Consider the following 20,344-nt stretch of genomic DNA (forward strand, 5'->3'; position numbering starts at 1 on the left):
CTGTGTGAGCTTTTTCACATTCTGTCTAAATAACAATAATAATTTCGTGTCCGTAAACATCACCTGAGTGATGTTTTTACAGCAGCAATAATATATTCCGTATCCACTACTGTATACGTTGCCCTTGCAGGCATTGTTTGCCCAGTCTTTAACCAAGTGCCACCTAGCTGTGTGAGCTTTTTCACATTCCGTGTCCAGAAACATCACCTGAGTGACGTAGTGTGATTTCTGCCCTTTACAGCACAAAACGCAGCGCTGTGTCAACAATGTATTTTTCAGATACATTTTTGCCCTTGATCCCCCTCTGGCATGCCACTGTCCAGGTCGTTGCACCCTTTAAACAACTTTAAAATCATTTTTCTGGCCAGAAATGTCTTTTCTAGCTTTTAAAATTTGCCTTCCCATTGAAGTCTATGGGGTTCGCGACGTTCGCGAACCGTTCGCATTTTTGGACGCAAGTTCGCGAATATGTTCGCGAACATTTTTTCCGCCGTTCGCTACATCCCTACTCATCTCCCCCATTTGATTCTCTACTCCATAACCCCCTTTGACTTCTCTTTGTTTGCCCTGCATGTAAAAGTGCCCTCAAGGGCAGAACAGCCATCAGGGAATTGCAGGGAGTACTACTGTACAAAATCACTGCTGGTGCTCACAGTCCTGGGAGGGGACAAAAGATCCATGTATGAAAGTCCCTGGGGACAGTAGGGGCCACTGAGGCATGCAGGGAGATCTCTGCCATAGGAAAGAGACAATGCCCTGTGTGTGGTATGAAAAGTCTTGTGCCTCAGGGAAGTTTTGTATCCCATGGAAAATCTTGACACTTGCTTGGCCCAACATTTTCTAAAGCTGTGCATGTGTCTAGCTCACTCTGTGCTGATCGGATCTTGGGAATGCTGTTATGTTAACCCCTTGTGTGCTGGAGGAAATGACCCGCACTCGTGGGGTTATTTCATTTTCCCGGGGGGGGGGGGCAAATAAGCTAATATCACATAGGCTAGCATCCCACTGAAGATGAACAATGCATAAGATAACCTAATTGAGACTTTCCTTGGGGTGGGAAGAATAAAACATCTTTTGTGTTGTTGGGAATAAACTTTACAATTTATTGGAACTAGCCGGAGAAGTCAGGGTGGGACAACTGCCCTCTTCTGTGGACACTCATGTCTGCACTTACACCGATTCCTGGTCATGCACTCGCTCCTTGGTACCGATAGTTTCTCCTACATGAAATGCATTTCTCTTGTTGCTGTTCAGTATTGACCCTAGCAACCAGCCAATGCTTATCCTCCAGGTTGAGGCAAATTAAGGCAGAGTTACATGGGGCATTTCCCCTACCTCCAGATCAAGTGGACACAATTGTTGGGGCAGTAAGAGACACAATCCAATCAGGGAAGCCACTTGCCCTCTAACCCTCAATCCACTTTCACGGTAAAAAAAAAAAAAGTAAAGGGAAACTAAACCCAAAGATAGAATTCTACATTATGACAAAAACCCAAATTCACTGGTTTTATAGTTGTACGAACATGAAGAGCTCAACCTGATCCCAACACACTTGTTGTAAGTGTAGGGTGCTTATCCGGAAGACCCTTCCCTCGCATAAGGGTCATTGGGTAAATAGCAGAAGAAATTCGGATGCACACCTGTTAATTGTAATCGTGTCCAAGACAGTGATTTATTTCAAGCCCAAAGTATACATCACAAAGGGGCAACGTTTCGGACCCCTCCGGGTCCTTTATCAAGCCTCTTGTGTCACATACAAATACAACTTAAATAGGGGTTACAGGGGGTTGGTGATTGTGAGCCCCTCCCCCTCGTTAAAAGGTTAAAGGTAATCTCAATTGTGTGAGTCATAGTCCAGTATCCAGAGTGTTTGCATTTGAATACAGGTGAAATGTCCAATCAATAGAGTCCATCTTCACAGAGTGTCCATAAATCATTGGTGAAAAAAAGATAAACCTCCAAAGAAACCCCCCAGGATTTGAAACATTATGATACATTTAATGTGAAACTCAAATTTTGACAAATTGGTAACTATTTGTGACAATGGATACGGCATACCTGAGACGTCTAGCGGACTCTGCACCATTCAAATGATCCCATGACATGTGCAGAGACCATGTGTGACACTCAGGACATTGATTGTCGTTCCATTAGTAACCTTAAAAAATGAAAGATACAGTTAAAATTCTATCAACATATTGATACATCAATAAATTAGGTGACAACAATAAAGATGTATAACTCAATTAGGGAGTATCCACCTACATATGAATGAACATGGCTGGGGTGTAATCCCTGTTTAACCCACGGGGCCATAGTGTGTCCAATTTATGTATCCAAAACATTTCTCTTTGTTTCAACTGAAGAAGTCTATCGCCCCCCCTCCTGGGTATGGCTACCGTGTCAATGATCTGGAATTTCAATTGACTAATGGTATGTTTGGCTTGGTGAAAGTGGGCAGGTACTGGTAAAGCAGTCAAATTCCTACGTATTGTGGACTTATGTTTGGAAAATCTATCTTTCATTTGTTGTGTAGTCTCACCTATGTAGAGTAGACCGCAGGGGCATTTCAATAAATATATGACATATGTTGATTCACATGTAAAGTAATGTTGAATGTCATATTTTTTGCCAGTGTGTGGATGGTGAAAAGAACTGCCTTTAATGACTGAATTACATTGGGTGCAGTGTAGACAAGGGAAAGTCCCATATTTCGGGTTCTGAAGAAAGCGTTGGGTTTTGTTTGAAGAACCCCCGATGTCCGCTTTCACTAATCGATCACGTAAGTTTCTACTCCTCTTGAATGCCATCATGGGAGGTGTCTGAAATGAAGGTACATCAGGGGCACAAGACTGCAAAATATGCCAATGTTTGCGTATGATGTTAGAAATTTGTCGACTAGCGGTTGTGAATTTGCTTACGAATACAAGTTTGTCATTATTGGCAGTCTTAGCAGTCTTGTTAAGCAGTAGTTGGTCCCTATCCAATTCTCTTACTCTGGCTATGTCTGCTTGTATGGGTTCAATTGGGTAACCTCTTGCTATAAATCGGTTAGACATCTCAGTAAGTCGTACGTTGCTCTCCTCACACTCGCTTACAATGCGTTTAACCCTAGTAAATTGTGTAAAGGGTAAAGATTTCTTAAGTGCAGGTGGATGAAAGCTACTGTAATGTAGGAGGCTGTTCCTGTCCGTATCTTTACGATAAATATCTGTCTTAATTTTAGAGCCAGATCTGGTGAGTTGAACATCCAAAAAGCTCAATGTGTTTGAATCAAAAATATGAGTAAATTTAAGATTGATATCAATGTTATTAATGAACGAAAGGAATTCTAGTAGGGTGTCACTAGTGCCTTTCCATATGACCAGCAAGTCGTCGATGTAGCGTAAATACAATAAGCAATGTTTCAGATACAGTGGATGGGAGTAAATGAAGTTGTTTTCCAGGTGTGCCATGTATAAATTTGCATAGGTGGGAGCTACATTACTTCCCATGGCGGTGCCACGTAGCTGTAAATAAAACTGGTCACGAAAGAGAAAGTAGTTTTGATGAAGTACAATTTCTAATAAATCAAGAAAAAACAGTTGCTGTGATACAGTGTAATCAGTACTTTCCAAGTGTTGTTTAATAGCCTCCAGACCTGCCGTGTGCGAGATAGAAGTATACAGACTTGTAACATCAAAGCTTACAAGTAATATATCCTCATCTGGTAATGTAAGGTTCTTAAGTATGGTAAGCAAATGCATGGTATCCTTTACATATGAAGGGGTGTCACATACTAAAGGTTGTAGAATTTTGTCAAGGAATACTGCTAGAGGGCTCAATAGAGAGTCTGTGCCGGCCACAATTGGTCTACCAGGGGGTTCACGAAGATTCTTGTGAATTTTGGGTAATGTATAAAAGACCGGTGTGATGGGATTTTCTTTTATCAAAAATTTTTTTGTGTCATCATCGATGAGACCCTCATCATGTGCTCTTAAAACCCGATCCATAATACATTGTTGTATTGAGGTGAGGGGATTACTGTTAAGTGGTCTGTACACATCAGTCTGTGTTAATTGTCCCATTATCTCACCAATATAATAGTCCTTATTCAGAATCACTAGTGCACCCCCTTTATCTGCCGGTTTGATTATGGTTCTATCATTAGATATCAATTCATTCAGACACATCCTTTCTTGGTAATTAAGGTTAGATTCACACCCAAACCATGGATTACGTAGTGATTTCCTTTGAAGCCTCTGTACATCATTTGTTACTAGTTTCACATATGCTTCCACTACGTTGTCAGTGGTGGGGGGTGTGAAATAACTGCGGTTGCTTAAACCCAATTTCTTAAGGGAAAGTTGTGTATGTCCCAATCCAGCATTACTATGTGTGTTATATTGTGTTGTAGTAGAAAACATAGCTGTTTTAGCAAAGTGACTCTTTAATCTCAAAGTACGGAAAAACCTCTGGAGCTCTATGTCCAGTGAAAAGGTGTCACAGCGTGAGGTAGGACAGAATGAGAGGCCTTTTTGTAAAACCGACATTTGTAAAGGAGAAAGGATAGTATCAGAAATGTTATATACTAACGTCTCTTGTAAGTTTTGTCCCTCGCTCTCCGCTGCGGCTGTTGTCTCCGGTCTTCTTGTGGATAGTGTCGGGTCCCTTTGTCCTTTCCTCGATCTAGGGTGCCTTCGTTTCCCCCGTCTTTTTTTCTTGAGGTGTATCCCGTTGGGCGGTCCCCTAAAAAAGAAGAGGATGTGGATGCCGAGCTATCCGCTGTATTGCTTGTAGATGTGTCCTCGGTAACTCGCTCAGCGCGTCTCTGTGTATCCGTGAAGTGCGGCTCTTCCGGGTCTCTTGGGCGGTCACGTGGTAGTCGGCGTTGCGTGTTCCTCGCGCCGGTCCCAGGGTACTCTCGCGATGCTGGCCGTTGATAGACGTCACTTCCTGGATGCCAGTTGTAAACGGTGCCGAGACGATAATCTTCACTATCGTGCAGGAATTTACTGCGCTTCTTATCCTCGATAGCTCGTTTGTGTTTAATTAACACCTCCTCTGCATGAGCAAGTAAGTTGTTAAGATTTTCTGGCTGCACAGAATTTCTCAATTTGCATTCAATGTCAGCAATTTGTGTTCTTACTTCCGGAATTGCTGACTGTAGAAATTCTATATTGAGTAATAAAATGTCCATAGAGCATTTATTAACAATTTGCTCGTATCTGTGAGTGAAGTCAGTATTATCACGGAAGATAGTAGGTCTCAATTTCACTCTCAGTCCTCTTGGGATTCTCTTGTTTTTGTAATATTCAGTCAAAGTAATCGCATGTAATTCCAGACCAATCAATCGTTTCTTTTCTCTCTCAAAATCACGAATCAAATTATCTCCCGTGGGTACATTGTCACAAATAGTTACCAATTTGTCAAAATTTGAGTTTCACATTAAATGTATCATAATGTTTCAAATCCTGGGGGGTTTCTTTGGAGGTTTATCTTTTTTACACCAATGATTTATGGACACTCTGTGAAGATGGACTATTGATTGGACATTTCACCTGTATTCAAATACAAACACTCTGGATACTGGACTATGACTCACACAATTGAGATTACCTTTAACCTTTTAACGAGGGGGAGGGGCTCACAATCACCAACCCCCTGTAACCCCTATTTAAGTTGTATTTGTATGTGACACAAGAGGCTTGATAAAGGACCCGGAGGGGTCCGAAACGTTGCCCTTTTGTGATGTATACTTTGGGCTTCAAATAAATCACTGTCTTGGACACGATTGCAATTAACAGGTGTGCATCCGAATTTCTTCTGCTATTTACCCAATGACCCTTATGCGAGGGAAGGGTCTTCCGGATAAGCACCCTACACTTACAACAAGTGTGTTGGGATCAGGTTGAGCTCTTCATGTTCGTGCATTGTACTTTGTCCTTGCCAGGAGTTGCTCCCTTGTGATCCCCATTCAAGCTGAATCTACAAATGTCTCAGATTGGCCCGTCAACACAGGATATGACCACCTTTGCCTACACCGAAGCAGACGCAGCTCGCATTATTGGTGTGGATTATGGCAATAGCAGCTTTCTCTCTGTACCCACAGGAGATAATTTGATTTGTGATTTTGAGAGAGAAAAGAAACGATTGATTGGTCTGGAATTACATGCGATTACTTTGACTGAATATTACAAAAACAAGAGAATCCCAAGAGGACTGAGAGTGAAATTGAGACCTACTATCTTCCGTGATAATACTGACTTCACTCACAGATACGAGCAAATTGTTAATAAATGCTCTATGGACATTTTATTACTCAATTTAGAATTTCTACAGTCAGCAATTCCGGAAGTAAGAACACAAATTGCTGACATTGAATGCAAATTGAGAAATTCTGTGCAGCCAGAAAATCTTAACAACTTACTTGCTCATGCAGAGGAGGTGTTAATTAAACACAAACTAGCTATCGAGGATAAGAAGCGCAGTAAATTCGATAGTGAAGATTATCGTCTCGGCACCGTTTACAACTGGCATCCAGGAAGTGACATCTATCAACGGCCAGCATCGCGAGAGTACCCTGGGACCGGCGCGAGGAACACGCAACGCCGACTACCACGTGACCGCCCAAGAGACCCGGAAGAGCCGCACATCACGGATACACAGAGACGCGCTGAGCGAGTTACCGAGGACACATCTACAAGCAATACAGCGGATAGCTCGGCATCCACATCCTCTTCTTTTTTAGGGGACCGCCCAACGGGATACACCTCAAGAAAAAAAGACGGGGGAAATGAAGGCACCCTAGATCGAGGAAAGGACAAAGGGACCCGACACTATCCACAAGAAGACCGGAGACAACAGCCGCAGCGGAGAGCAAGGGACAAAACTTACAAGAGACGTTAGTATATAACATTTCTGATACTATCCTTTCTCCTTTACAAATGTCGGTTTTACAAAAAGGCCTCTCATTCTGTCCTACCTCACGCTGTGACACCTTTTCACTGGACATAGAGCTCCAGAGGTTTTTCCGTACTTTGAGATTAAAGAGTCACTTTGCTAAAACAGCTATGTTTTCTACTACAACACAATATAACACACATAGTAATGCTGGATTGGGACATACACAACTTTCCCTTAAGAAATTGGGTTTAAGCAACCGCAGTTATTTCACACCCCCCACCACTGACAACGTAGTGGAAGCATATGTGAAACTAGCAACAAATGATGTACAGAGGCTTCAAAGGAAATCACTACGTAATCCATGGTTTGGGTGTGAATCTAACCTTAATTACCAAGAAAGGATGTGTCTGAATGAATTGATATCTAATGATAGAACCATAATCAAACCGGCAGATAAAGGGGGTGCACTAGTGATTCTGAATAAGGACTATTATATTGGTGAGATAATGGGACAATTAACACAGACTGATGTGTACAGACCACTTAACAGTAATCCCCTCACCTCAATACAACAATGTATTATGGATCGGGTTTTAAGAGCACATGATGAGGGTCTCATCGATGATGACACAAAAAATTTTTGATAAAAGAAAATCCCATCACACCGGTCTTTTATACATTACCCAAAATTCACAAGAATCTTCGTGAACCCCCTGGTAGACCAATTGTGGCCGGCACGGACTCTGTATTGAGCCCTCTAGCAGTATTCCTTGACAAAATTCTACAACCTTTAGTATGTGACACCCCTTCATATGTAAAGGATACCATGCATTTGCTTACCATACTTAAGAACCTTACATTACCAGATGAGGATATATTACTTGTAAGCTTTGATGTTACAAGTCTGTATACTTCTATCTCGCACACGGCAGGTCTGGAGGCTATTAAACAACACTTGGAAAGTACTGATTACACTGTATCACAGCAACTGTTTTTTCTTGATTTATTAGAAATTGTACTTCATCAAAACTACTTTCTCTTTCGTGACCAGTTTTATTTACAGCTACGTGGCACCGCCATGGGAAGTAATGTAGCTCCCACCTATGCAAATTTATACATGGCACACCTGGAAAACAACTTCATTTACTCCCATCCACTGTATCTGAAACATTGCTTATTGTATTTACGCTACATCGACGACTTGCTGGTCATATGGAAAGGCACTAGTGACACCCTACTAGAATTCCTTTCGTTCATTAATAACATTGATATCAATCTTAAATTTACTCATATTTTTGATTCAAACACATTGAGCTTTTTGGATGTTCAACTCACCAGATCTGGCTCTAAAATTAAGACAGATATTTATCGTAAAGATACGGACAGGAACAGCCTCCTACATTACAGTAGCTTTCATCCACCTGCACTTAAGAAATCTTTACCCTTTACACAATTTACTAGGGTTAAACGCATTGTAAGCGAGTGTGAGGAGAGCAACGTACGACTTACTGAGATGTCTAACCGATTTATAGCAAGAGGTTACCCAATTGAACCCATACAAGCAGACATAGCCAGAGTAAGAGAATTGGATAGGGACCAACTACTGCTTAACAAGACTGCTAAGACTGCCAATAATGACAAACTTGTATTTGTAAGCAAATTCACAACCGCTAGTCGACAAATTTCTAACATCATACGCAAACATTGGCATATTTTGCAGTCTTGTGCCCCTGATGTACCATCATTTCAGACACCTCCCATGATGGCATTCAAGAGGAGTAGAAACTTACGTGATCGATTAGTGAAAGCGGACATCGGGGGTTCTTCAAACAAAACCCAACGCTTTCTTCAGACCCCGAAATATGGGACTTTCCCTTGTCTACACTGCACCCAATGTAATTCAGTCATTAAAGGCAGTTCTTTTCACCATCCACACACTGGCAAAAAATATGACATTCAACATTACTTTACATGTGAATCAACATATGTCATATATTTATTGAAATGCCCCTGCGGTCTACTCTACATAGGTGAGACTACACAACAAATGAAAGATAGATTTTCCAAACATAAGTCCACAATACGTAGGAATTTGACTGCTTTACCAGTACCTGCCCACTTTCACCAAGCCAAACATACCATTAGTCAATTGAAATTCCAGATCATTGACACGGTAGCCATACCCAGGAGGGGGGGCGATAGACTTCTTCAGTTGAAACAAAGAGAAATGTTTTGGATACATAAATTGGACACACTATGGCCCCGTGGGTTAAACAGGGATTACACCCCAGCCATGTTCATTCATATGTAGGTGGATACTCCCTAATTGAGTTATACATCTTTATTGTTGTCACCTAATTTATTGATGTATCAATATGTTGATAGAATTTTAACTGTATCTTTCATTTTTTAAGGTTACTAATGGAACGACAATCAATGTCCTGAGTGTCACACATGGTCTCTGCACATGTCATGGGATCATTTGAATGGTGCAGAGTCCGCTAGACGTCTCAGGTATGCTGTATCCATTGTCACAAATAGTTACCAATTTGTCAAAATTTGAGTTTCACATTAAATGTATCATAATGTTTCAAATCCTGGGGGGTTTCTTTGGAGGTTTATCTTTTTTACATCAATGATTTATGGACACTCTGTGAAGATGGACTCTATTGATTGGACATTTCACCTGTATTCAAATACAAACACTCTGGATACTGGACTATGACTCACACAATTGAGATTACCTTTAACCTTTTAACGAGGGGGAGGGGCTCACAATCACCAACCCCCTGTAACCCCTATTTAAGTTGTATTTGTATGTGACACAAGAGGCTTCACTACTGGTATTTCTTAAAAATACAGGATTAGAAACAGAAATATAAACAGGACAAAGTGTTTTTTTTTTTTTTCCTTTGAGGAAGTAGGAATAAAGAAACCTTGATATTACACACCCCGGTACAGTAGGTGGCGATATGCACCTGTTAAAGTTGGTTGCAACCCGCCAATAAAACAAAGAAGAAGACACAAGAGGCTTGATAAAGGACCCGGAGGGGTCCGAAACGTTGCCCCTTTGTGATTTATACTTTGGGCTTCAAATAAATCACTGTCTTGGACATGATTGCAATTAACAGGTGTGCATCCGAATTTCTTCTGGTTTTATAGTTGTGTGTTATAACTATTGCTGTTGATGTTCACTGCACTGCTGCTACTGACTAATGAAACATGTACTTGAAGGCATGACTCCCATTCTCACGTTGCTTCTGCAACAATGTTTCAGGTGTCTGAGCCAGCAGTGCAGGGACATTTACATAGAATAATAAAGCTGTCACACTGCCCCTGCTCAAACTCTAAGTATGGTCCATCTCTGAAATTGCACTGTCTCTCCCTGAACCTTACCCACTGTGCAGTACTCTGTGGGCGTGGTTAAGTGCCACTAATGTGTTTTACCCATTCAGCCTTTTCCTTGGAGCGATTGGCTGTCACCGACCCAATCATTACTGCCCCTAGACTCTAGATATAAGAATAGACTCTGCCATAGAGCAAATAAACAGTGATGCAACGCCACCTGCTGGCCTAGAATCATAATGCCAAGCACAATGTTCTCTGATCCCACCAATGATATAGAAACACCAACCTGACCACCGCATCTGTCCAGCCCACCACAGGCGGCTGCGTAACTCGTCACGGCGCATATGTATGTATGCGGATGACGTCACGCTCTCGCGATAAGAGAAGTGTGACGTCAGGAAAGCCTGACCGGCAGGAGCCGAGTATCTGGAAATATAACCTGAGATCCGAGTGCCCGCGCTGTGTTATGAGGCGCGGGACTGGCCCGCAGGTAGCGGTACTCTGGGGCGGAATGGTTCAAGATGAGAGGTAGGGACACGGGGTTGTGTGTGCAGAGAAGCTGAGGGAGGGAGGGAGGGAGGCTGCTTGGAGGTGAGAAGGAGATCTTGGTGCTAAGGAATTGGGGGGCATCCCAGTAGCACATGGGGGGCAGAGGGTACAACAGGCAGGGGGCGCTGGAATGGGAAATGGGCGGGGCGCTCGTTGGGGTGGGTCATGGCGGTGACTGGGGCGTATCTGGGCGTGGCTATCCATGTGAGTCCCATTGGTCCATTGTATTTGATGGCACTGCCTCCCCCCAGCCAGGGAGCCCAGGTGACAGGTGGGCTAATTATTGGGTTTCCTGGGGGGGAGGTCCCTGTAAAGTGAGTGCTCTGGGCCCCATGATTAGTAATAGCAGCCCTCCTGCATGAGTAGAGAAAAGCTTGGGGCTGCTGTATATAAACCACATAACCAAATAATTCCCTGCTGTCCCCTGGTGATGTGTTGCAGGACCTGCCGCCCGTAGTGACATGGCCACCTCCTCAGAAGAAGTCTTACTGATCGTGAAGAAGGTGCGGCACAAGAAGCAGGATGGGGCCCTCTACCTCATGGCTGAGAGGATTGCCTGGGCCCCTGAGGGCAAGGATCGCTTCATCATTAGCCACTTGTACGCAGATATCAAATGTAAGTTCTTCCTGATTGGCTGGACTGCTTGGAGTTACACTTGGCACTTCCCATCTGAGGTTGCTATGGCAACAGCACATTTGGTTTGTGGGGCGGGGGCAGCAAGTCAGTCTAGTTGCTAGGGGTCAGTGTCTTGGCAACATGACACTTAATTACATTCATCTCTGTGAGTTGTGCAACAGGTGCGCTGCGCAGCTCTGATACCCCATAGCAACCAATCACAGGCTTAACCATAGTAATGCAATGTAGGATTCTACTGAGGGCAGCAAGGCATGGAATGTACCCTTTGCACAGCGGGCATGTCTGTGGCTTCTGCTGATACTGACCCGTCTTATTGTCCCACATCAATTCTTATTGTTTTGTTCAGGTCAGAAAATCAGCCCCGACGGGAAAGCAAAAGTGCAGCTCCAGCTCATGCTCCACTCTGGGGAGACCACCAACTTCCACTTCTCTAACGATGCCACTGCCATGAAAGAGCGAGATGCTGTCAAAGAGCTTCTGCAGCAGCTGCTCCCCAAGTTCAAGAGGAAAGCCAATAAGGAACTGGAGGAGAAGAACAGGTAACGGTCATTGGCACTAATCCTCTGAAGGCCAGTTGGGGGGAGATTTGGGGTGAGTGCTTATTAGTGTCCTTGGTACCCCTGTAACTAAAGCAGAGTGAATGTTACCCCAATGTTTCTATAAATCTGTAACCCTATTATGAGCTAAGGGGGCCCAGCCTGAAGGCCAGTTAGGGGGAGATTTGGGGTGAGTGCTTATTTGTGCCCTGGGTACCCCTGGAACTATAGCAGGGTGACTGTTACCCCAATGTTTCTATAAATCTGTAACCTTGCTATGAGCTAAGGGGGCCCAGCCTGAAGGTCAGTAAGGGAGAGATTTGGGGTTAATGCTTATTTGTACCCTGGGTACCCCTGGAACTATTGCAGCGTGACTGTTACCCCAATGTTTCTATACCTATATTTCTATCTGGGGATCATGTGACTGTAGGAGAGCTGTGTATATTAGTGAGTATAGTGCGCACACAGACACATGCGCAGGGAGCTGCGGTTACTCACTTTTCCCTCTGGTTTCCCAGAATGCTGAAGGAAGATCCAGTCTTATTCCAGCTGTATAAAGATCTAGTTGTGAGTCAGGTGATCAGCGCCGAGGAGTTCTGGGCCAATCGGTTAAGTCTGAGCTCAGTGGAGAGTGTGTCTGTGAATAAACAAGACGTGGGAATATCGGCGGCGTTTCTGGTACGTGGGGGAAGGAACAGTCTGGGTGTAATTTATTTATATAAATGTGGCAGGAGTTTATCCAGAGAGAGCTACTGCCTACACTTTGTACTGATCAGTTGGTTCCTTCCAGGCAGATGTTCGGCCACAAACCGACGGCTGCAATGGACTCAGATACAACCTGACGTCTGACATCATTGAGTCCGTATTCCGCACGTATCCTGCAGGTACTGGTGATTCTGCCCATGTTGGGTTTATGCCCAGAACCTTAATAGGGGCTCAATGTTGGAGACAGATGAACCCTACATTTATTTTTCCCCAGGGCAATATCCATCTGCCCCTTTACGAGATTTGTGTGTTTGCCCCCCAACAGTGAAGCTGAAATACGCAGAGAATGTGCCGCACAACATGACTGAGAAGGATTTCTGGAAGCAGTTTTTCCAGTCTCATTATTTCCACCGGGATCGGCTGAACTCTGGAGCCAAAGACCTATTTGCCGAGTGCGCCAAGATGGATGAGAAAGGTAAGTGATACCACTCGGGTGTATCTCGGGCACTAGTGGGACCCCCAGCTGTGTGTGTAACACTAATACAGGTTTCCATTGGGATCCCCCAGCTTTGTGTGTAACACTAATACAGGGTTCCAGTGGGACCCCCAGCTGTGTGTGTGTAACACCAATACAGGGTTCCAGTGGGATCCCCCAGCTGTGTGTAACACTAATACAGGGTTCCAGTGGGACCCCCAGCTGTTTGTGTGTAACACTAATACAGGGTTCCAGTGGGACCCCCAGCTGTGTGTGTGTAACACTAATAGAGGGTTCCAGTGGGACCCCCCAGCTGTGTGTGTAACACTAATACAGGGTTCCAGTGGGACCCCAGCTGTGTGTGTAACACTAATAGAGGGTTCCAGTGGGACCCCCAGCTGTGTGTAACACTAATACAGGGTTCATGTGGGAACCCCCAGCTGTGTTTGTGTTACACTAAAAATGGGGGTCAGGGAATTACATAAGAGTCAATTACTAAATTTGCCTCTTATCGGCAATGTAGTGTCAGTAAGTGGGTGATGGTGCCAATTAGTAACACCCACTGGACCTTCTCTCCTTAGGGCTAAAGTCCATGGTGTCTCAGGGAGTGAAGAACCCGATGCTGGATCTGATGGCACTAGAGGATAAGTGCTTGCATGAGGTACGCAATGTTCGAACATAATGGGGGAGTTTGATGGGTGTGCAGTGCTGGGGGACAGTGGGGGATGCCAGATGATGTGGGTGCATAGAGACTAAGCGGTGCCCAATTATAGAGGGCTGCGCCACCCCAACAGGACCGCCATCAGAAATCACAGGGCCCCATACGACAAAATTTCCTGAGCCCCGCCCACAGGTCCGCTCTCCCCACCCCACAGGTCCGCCCCCCCCACCACAAAATAAAAAAAACAAAACAAATATTGGTGGCTAGAGTTCCCACATAAAAAATAAAAAGATATTGGTGGTCGGGCCCCCCATAAAAAAACATTTGTGGCCAGGGCCCCCCCATTAAAAAATATTGGTGGCTAGGACCCACATGAGAAAAAAAAATTGGTGGCCAGGGCCCCCCCCCCACACACACATTATAAGAAAATTGGTGGTCAGGGCCCCATAAATGTCCATGCCTTCCCGAAGTCAGCAGCTATCAGAAAGAGGGGGGGCCCGGCTAATCAAGTAAGTGTGGCGTGACCGGGCCCCCCTTACCCTCGGGCCCCCTACAACTCTCCCCCCTGTCCCCCCCTGATGGCTGCCCTGCACCCCAATAATGTCCCACTTTTGTATAGAAATCTGTGTATTAGTAAAGTAGGAATAATGATGTGTCAGTGGAGCCCCCTTGTGGTGGTGCTAATTCATGTTGCTGTGCAGGGCTATGGAATCTCATCAGCACCACCCACCTCCAGCACCAAATCCATCAAAGAGAACAGCAACGCTGCCATCATAAAGCGCTTCAACCATCACAGCGCCATGGTGCTCGCCGCAGGCCTCAGGAAGGAGTGAGTCTGCTGCTGCTGGGGGCAGGGGGTGTATTTCTTTGGGGGGGGGGTAACTAAGTGACCCACAAATAATTTGCCATTTGCTGTATGGGTTCTCTGCTGCCCACTGCTGGTGGACTTTCATTACAAAGAGGTATGAAGATTGGATTAGAATTTCTAGGGAGGTGCAGGGCTGTACTCTCTGGGCCATGGGGGTGTATAGAGGGGCTAGTTGAGTGTGACCCTCAGGATGAGGCTAATCCTTTCACCCCCGTGTTTACATAGGGAGGCGCAGAGTGACCAATGCAGTGAGACCAGCAGCACAGATGGCAACTCCCGAGACTCTGATTTCTTTCTGCCTCCTGTTAAAAAGGTACCAGTGTGGCACTCGGGACACCCCTGTGTGTGTGTGTGTTACCCGCAGTCTTGGCAGTGCCAGGCACTAAGTGACTTTTGGGCTCCCCCACAGGTGAAGTTACAGGAGGCCATAGAATATGAGGATTTGGACCAGACTAATGGAATGAAACCCATTGTGCTGAATCTGAAGAAATCTGACAGGTGAGTTCACAGTATAAAGAGGGAGTTGTTTGGGTCACTCCTGTATTGTACATCGCATATGAGAATGTGATGCCTGGAATTTACTGTAGAGCAGACTGGTGCTTCCATGGGAGGTCAGGTGGGGCTGCTGATAGGTGGGGGGGGGGACAGAAAGTGTGTTTGTGTGTATGTATGTGTATGTTCAACCTCCCCAGCCACCAAAATCCCATCAAAAGAGAAACGCAACGCTTCCATCCATAAAGCGCTTCAACCATCCCACAAGCGCCAATGGTTGGGGCTCGCCGCAGGCCCCTTCGCAGGAAGGAGTGGAGTCTGGCCCTGCGCTTTGCTTGGGGGGCAAGGGGGGGTGGTATTTTCTTTGGGGGGGGGTAAATAAAGTGGGACCACAATAATTTTTCCCCCATTTGCTGTTTAATGGGGTTCCTTCTGCTTGCCCCACTGCCTGGTGGAAACTTTCCATTACAAAAGAAGGTTAATGCAGATTGATTAGATTTCTTACGGGAAGGTGCAGGGCTTGGTTCTTTCCTGGGGCCATGGGGGGGTGTATAAGACGGGCTATAGTTGAGGAAGTGTGAACCCTCCAGGATGAAAAGGCCTAATCTTTTCCCACCCCGTGTTTTTTTTTACATAGGGAGGCGCAAGAGTGGGGGACCAATGCCCAGGTGGGAGAACCGCAGCAGGCACAGTTGGCCCTTCCCCGAGACCTGGAAATTTCTTTCCCCTGCCCTCCTGTTTAAAAAGGGTACGCAGTGGGGTGGGCCACTTCCGGGACACCCCTGTTTTTGTGTGGGTGGTGTGTTACCCCCCGCAAGTCCTTTGGCAGTGGCCCCAGGCACTAAGTTGACCTTTTTTGGGGCCTTTCCCAAAGTTGAAGTTTACAGGAAAAGGGCCAATAAGAAATAAATGAGGATTTTGGACCAGAACCCCTATGGAATGAAACCCATTTTGTGCTTGAATCCCTGAAAAGAAAATCTGAACAGGTGGAAAGTTCCAAGTTATAAAAGAGGGAAGTTTGGGTTTTTGGGTCCACTCCCTTGTTAATTTGTTACAATCGCCATATGAAAGAAAATTGGTGGGATTGCCCTGGAATTTACTGTAGAAGCAAAGCAGACCTGGTGGGTTCCAATGGGAGGTCAGGTTGGGGCTTCTTGAATAAGGTTGGGGGGGATACAGAAAGTGGTGTATATATATATATAATATATATATATATATATAACACCATTGTCACTGGTTTTGTTTCCCCTTTAATGAAAGGTATTCTCATGGTCCAACCCCAGTCCAGTCCCAGCAATATGCCTCCAGCCAGGATATTCTCAGCTCTTTCCATAGTATTCAACTACAAATGGAAACCTATACCCCAAGGCTTACTCAGGTGAGTGTGTGGGAGACACGGTAGCAGCAGGGGTGGCTATCCCCTTACCCATGATCCCCAGCTATGAGACAGGGTGCATAGCAGGGTGCAATTTACTGGGTATTGTGTGTTGCTCTGTAGGTTCTGTCGAGCGCTGCTGCCAGTAGTACGACTGCTGCTCTAACCCCGGGGGGGGCGCTGATGCAGGGTGCCACTCAGCAAGCTATAAACCGTAAGTTCTGCTACTCCATCTTATTCTTTATTATTTGTTTGTCTTTAAAGGGTTATCTGTCCTTGAACTTCCTGCAATGGCTCTGTGACCCCCCTACCACCCTACTTTATGCCCCTCACAGCCCTGACTGGACCCCTCTGTTGAGCTTTTGCCCCTGCACAGGCTTTGCCACCAAACATAAGGATAGTGGCATGGGCAGAGGCTGCAGCTGTGGTGTAGACCGGATCAGTGCAGTTTGGGTTGGGGACCCATGATTGTGACCCCACCAGTGGAATAAACTGTTTCAGGGCCCCCGCTGATGCACCTTCGGTTTCATGGGATAAGCCAAGGGTTAACACATGAGCCACACAGAAGCACAGGCTGGCTCATGGCACTCCACACCCTTCCTTGGCATGTCCCATTGTGCCAAGCGTAGGGTTGCGTACCGGCCTTTCTATATATTTATCTTTTTTCCCTATTAATAACATTGGGATCAGCCATAATTTTTACTGGCCATGCCGGTAAAATACCAGCCAGGTAGCAACCCTAGCCACGCATGAGACCCAATACCCTGGCTATAGACACTGGCATGAGAGTGTAAGGGGTGTAATGTGTGTTTCAGAGCTCGTGCCAAACGACATTCAGTTAGAGCTGAAGCACCTGTATGTGGCAGTTGGGGAACTGCTGCGCCACTTCTGGTCCTGCTTCCCGGTGAACTCCCCCTTCCTGGAGGAAAAGGTATGGGGGAGGGACTTCTGCTCTATTGGCAGGTCTGGGGGAGGGACCTAAATTCCACATTTAAATACAGGTTTGTCCTTGTGCTGTTTTTTAAGGAGAACTAAAGCTCAACAGAAAATGAGGCTAAAAATACTACAAATAATGTTTATGGGTTATTGTACTGACCCAATGGGATTTCAGCCCTTTAATCCTAATATGTATGATACACACACCCACACATACACAATAAAACAGTATAAGGTTGATTCAAAGTCACATTACATGGCAGCATAGAAATCAGTGCAGTCTGCATTATAATTAGAATCAGCTTCTATGACCAATGGGACATCACTTTGTTTGATTTTCCCGACCCCATAGCATCTCCCCAGAGCCCACTGACACACACAACGTCAGAAGATGGAGGGCTGCTCGGGGCGATATTACTGCAGCCCTATAACATTACTGATCCGACAGTAAATGCAGAATATAAAATACAGCATTTCACTCCTGATCTCCCCCCCCCCCATTATTTTGGCTTTAGTTCTCCTTTAACTTTTGTTGCAGCTTTGGCATTTCTCCAAATAACGAATAAGTGACATTTCAGTCCCTGTAGAAACACAGGCTTTTATTTCTCAGCTAGTTCAGCTAGTTCTGACCCAAATCCCCCCCCCAGCAGGGTGACTGGATGTATCTGTTATTGCAGGTGATTAAAATGAAGAGCAACTTGGAGCGGTTTCAGGTGACAAAGCTGCGGCCTTTCCAGGAGAAGCTCCGGAAGCAGTACCTGGGGACCAATGTAAGGATAGCTGGGGGTGGTTTATCTTGGTTGCCTATAGGGAAGGTGAATCTGTAGGTAGGTACATTAGAGTCTGGGTCCTTATCATGCACAGGCCCACCTATAACCTGCATGGATATAAATTAAAATCCGCTCCAACTGGGTGCACATTTTTCTTAGGGGAGTGGCAGATAGACACTGTGCCCTTGGGGGGGGGGCACTTAGAGCCCCCCCAGCTGTTGCACAACTCCCAGCTTCCCACCAACAAAATGACCAATTGTAGAGTGGCTAAGCTCATTTTCCCCCAGCAACCTGTCAATTTTAAGGGATCCAAAGCTTTTAGGCATTATATATAGAATTAAGTGGTTCCCTAACTTTCCCTTGTAGCTGACCAGTCACCTGGAGGAGATGCTACAGACATCCTACACCAAGTTCCACGCGTGGCAGTCCCGACGGCTGATCAAAAAGACGTGAGGTCTTGCCTCCCAGGGCCAATACCTTCCCGATGTGTATTTGTGGCCAGTGACTGGTAACCTGTGGCTGGTATCCTGGCACAACCCCTTGCACTGCAGCCTGACAATGACTGGTACCGGAACCAAGCCCAGGAGTCAGAATTAAGTGCAAAGTCCATTCACTCAGGAGCCTCTTTCCTTTCCAGCTGCTCATGGCTCTCTCTCTACTCTCTCTCACCAACCCCCACAGACTTTGTACTCTTATTCTTTTTCTATTAAATCTTGACTTGTGGCACAGGGGCCCAGCTGTAAATTTCTTTTGGGTCCCCGGCTGTATATTTCCCTAGGGGCCCCGGTTGTACCGTTTACAGGTTCTACTTGTTCTGTTCGTTTTTCAGTAGAGCTGCCGTTGTCTCTCAGCTGCTCCGTTTAACCATTTCTGTTATCCCCAAAGCTGTGTGGGTGGTTTGTGCTGCTGCTAATGTGACTTTACAGCAGGAGATTCTGTGGAGCAAACTGAATGCTGATGGGTACTGCTAAACCCCGTTACTGCTCTATCCAGCGATCTGATAATCATCTGTTATGGAGCCGCCTGCCCGCAGAGGGGAGTGTGCCATGCCCGCACCCCATGTTGGAATAACTTGATCCTACCGACACATATGACCCCCATACTATCTATGCAGAAATTGAGAAGTAATGAGAATCGGGGGTGTATCTGGATATTTCCGTGCATCCCCCAGTGCAGACACATTGGCATTCTGTGTCATCTGTCCCTATGTTACCAGTGGGTGTCAGACTGCTAATGTGGCACTGTAACGGCAATCAGACAACCTGGAACTGCTGGTTTTGTTTTTTAATAAACTGTAATTGCTTTACTTAGGTTTGGTCTCATTATTATCCTGTAAAAGGGCTTGGGCACCTTCCAAAAACTTATTTCAGTTCAGTTGGTTTCAGTCAGTTCCTCAATAATAAAGACTTTTTCCGATTACTTTCTGTTTGTGAGTGTTTTATTAATATTGGAGTTTTCCCATTTTGTGGAAGGGGAGGGGGGGTTCAGCAACCCTGTAACTAAATTGATCCATGTGTTTGTCCCTGCTGAGCAGAATCCCTGAGTTTCATTAAAGGCAGCTGTTAGAATTGATACAATAGTTGCACTTATATTCCCCATAGATCCTACTGAGAAACGGAGCAACGAACTGTATCAAGTAAATGTAGCAAATTGTAACAGTTCAGAGTCTGCATCACTGAGCTGTCATAATGAAACACTAGAGACAGGCACATTCAACTTTAAAACCGGCAATTATGGGAAAACTGTAAAAAAATAAAAGATGGAAAGTAATTGAAAAAAGTCTTTGTTTATGGTGAACAATCGGAAACTAACTCAACCGAAAAAAGTGTTTGGAAGGTGAATTTTCCCCAGTTAATTTCCATCTTTTATCTTTTACTCGTTTTCCAAAATCTCAGTGTAAGGGCTCTTACAGATGAGCGTTTTTACCTGCGCTCCCATGCGTTCCGTTTTTCTGCGTTCAGCCGCAGGGGAGCGCAGGCATAGACGCATTAAATTTTTTCACGTGTAGGCGTCGAACGCAGGAAAAATGCAGCATGTTGCGTTTCAACCTGCGTTCGGCGCCTTAACGTGCCTGTGTGAGTACAGCCCCATTGGAAAAATTGTAATGT

At 45.2% G+C, this 20,344-nt stretch overlaps 4 protein-coding genes across 8 annotated transcripts in view; 2 read left to right on the forward strand and 2 right to left on the reverse strand.

Annotated features, from left to right (window-relative positions):
- LOC108714951 (ATP-binding cassette sub-family C member 8) overlaps positions 1-10,640 on the reverse strand; it is a 79,984-nt gene extending 69,344 nt beyond the window's left edge. Inside the window, exon 1 of the mRNA XM_041561043.1 lies at positions 10,520-10,640. Within this exon, the coding sequence (XP_041416977.1) occupies positions 10,520-10,577 (58 nt within the window). The 5' untranslated portion in view covers positions 10,578-10,640. The remainder of the gene's footprint in view (positions 1-10,519) is intronic.
- LOC121393196 lies at positions 1,673-5,440 on the reverse strand. Its single transcript, XM_041561060.1, has 2 exons — positions 4,576-5,440; positions 1,673-2,158 (listed from the first exon to the last, which is right to left on the reverse strand). The coding sequence occupies exons 1-2, from the start codon at positions 5,177-5,179 to the stop codon at positions 2,151-2,153; spliced, it is 612 nt and encodes a 203-aa protein (XP_041416994.1). The 5' UTR covers positions 5,180-5,440; the 3' UTR covers positions 1,673-2,150.
- Positions 5,974-9,730, forward strand: LOC108708906. Its single transcript, XM_018248566.2, has 2 exons — positions 5,974-6,883; positions 9,300-9,730. Exons 1-2 carry the CDS (start codon positions 5,974-5,976, stop codon positions 9,305-9,307), a joined length of 918 nt encoding a protein of 305 aa, XP_018104055.2. The 3' UTR covers positions 9,308-9,730.
- Positions 10,596-19,542, forward strand: LOC108715324 (general transcription factor IIH subunit 1). Of its 5 annotated transcripts, none has more exons than XM_041561056.1 (15): positions 10,596-10,723; positions 11,224-11,397; positions 11,765-11,957; positions 12,473-12,632; positions 12,745-12,838; positions 12,985-13,134; positions 13,716-13,795; positions 14,497-14,624; positions 14,889-14,976; positions 15,073-15,161; positions 16,416-16,533; positions 16,654-16,744; positions 17,346-17,461; positions 18,144-18,236; positions 18,603-19,542. In XM_041561056.1, the coding sequence occupies exons 2-15, from the start codon at positions 11,244-11,246 to the stop codon at positions 18,687-18,689; spliced, it is 1,641 nt and encodes a 546-aa protein (XP_041416990.1). In that variant the 5' UTR covers positions 10,596-10,723; positions 11,224-11,243; the 3' UTR covers positions 18,690-19,542. The 5 variants fall into 5 exon arrangements, 4 of the variants coding, with proteins under 4 accessions (XP_041416990.1, XP_018115870.1, XP_041416991.1 ...); XM_018260381.2 differs by having other exon boundaries at positions 10,623-10,761; XR_005960829.1 differs by lacking the exon at positions 17,346-17,461 and having other exon boundaries at positions 10,623-10,761; positions 18,603-18,660.
- The last annotated feature ends 802 nt before the right edge of the window (positions 19,543-20,344 follow it).

This window comes from Xenopus laevis, chromosome 4S (assembly GCF_017654675.1).
Source record: "Xenopus laevis strain J_2021 chromosome 4S, Xenopus_laevis_v10.1, whole genome shotgun sequence".
Lineage (NCBI taxonomy): Eukaryota > Metazoa > Chordata > Amphibia > Anura > Pipidae > Xenopus > Xenopus laevis.

What these genes read in the sequence shown, in the direction of transcription:
- LOC121393196 (XM_041561060.1), bottom strand. Translation starts at nt 5,179, where the DNA reads ATGGACATTTTATTACTCAATATAGAATTTCTACAGTCAGCAATTCCG.
- LOC108708906 (XM_018248566.2), top strand. Translation starts at nt 5,974, where the DNA reads ATGTCTCAGATTGGCCCGTCAACACAGGATATGACCACCTTTGCCTAC.
- LOC108715324 (XM_018260381.2), top strand. An exon ending in GAATATCGGCGGCGTTTCTG is followed by an intron (nt 12,633 to 12,744) that starts GTACGTGGGGGA and finishes GGTTCCTTCCAG; the next exon opens with GCAGATGTTCGGCCACAAAC. An exon ending in TTCTGCCTCCTGTTAAAAAG is followed by an intron (nt 14,977 to 15,072) that starts GTACCAGTGTGG and finishes GCTCCCCCACAG; the next exon opens with GTGAAGTTACAGGAGGCCAT.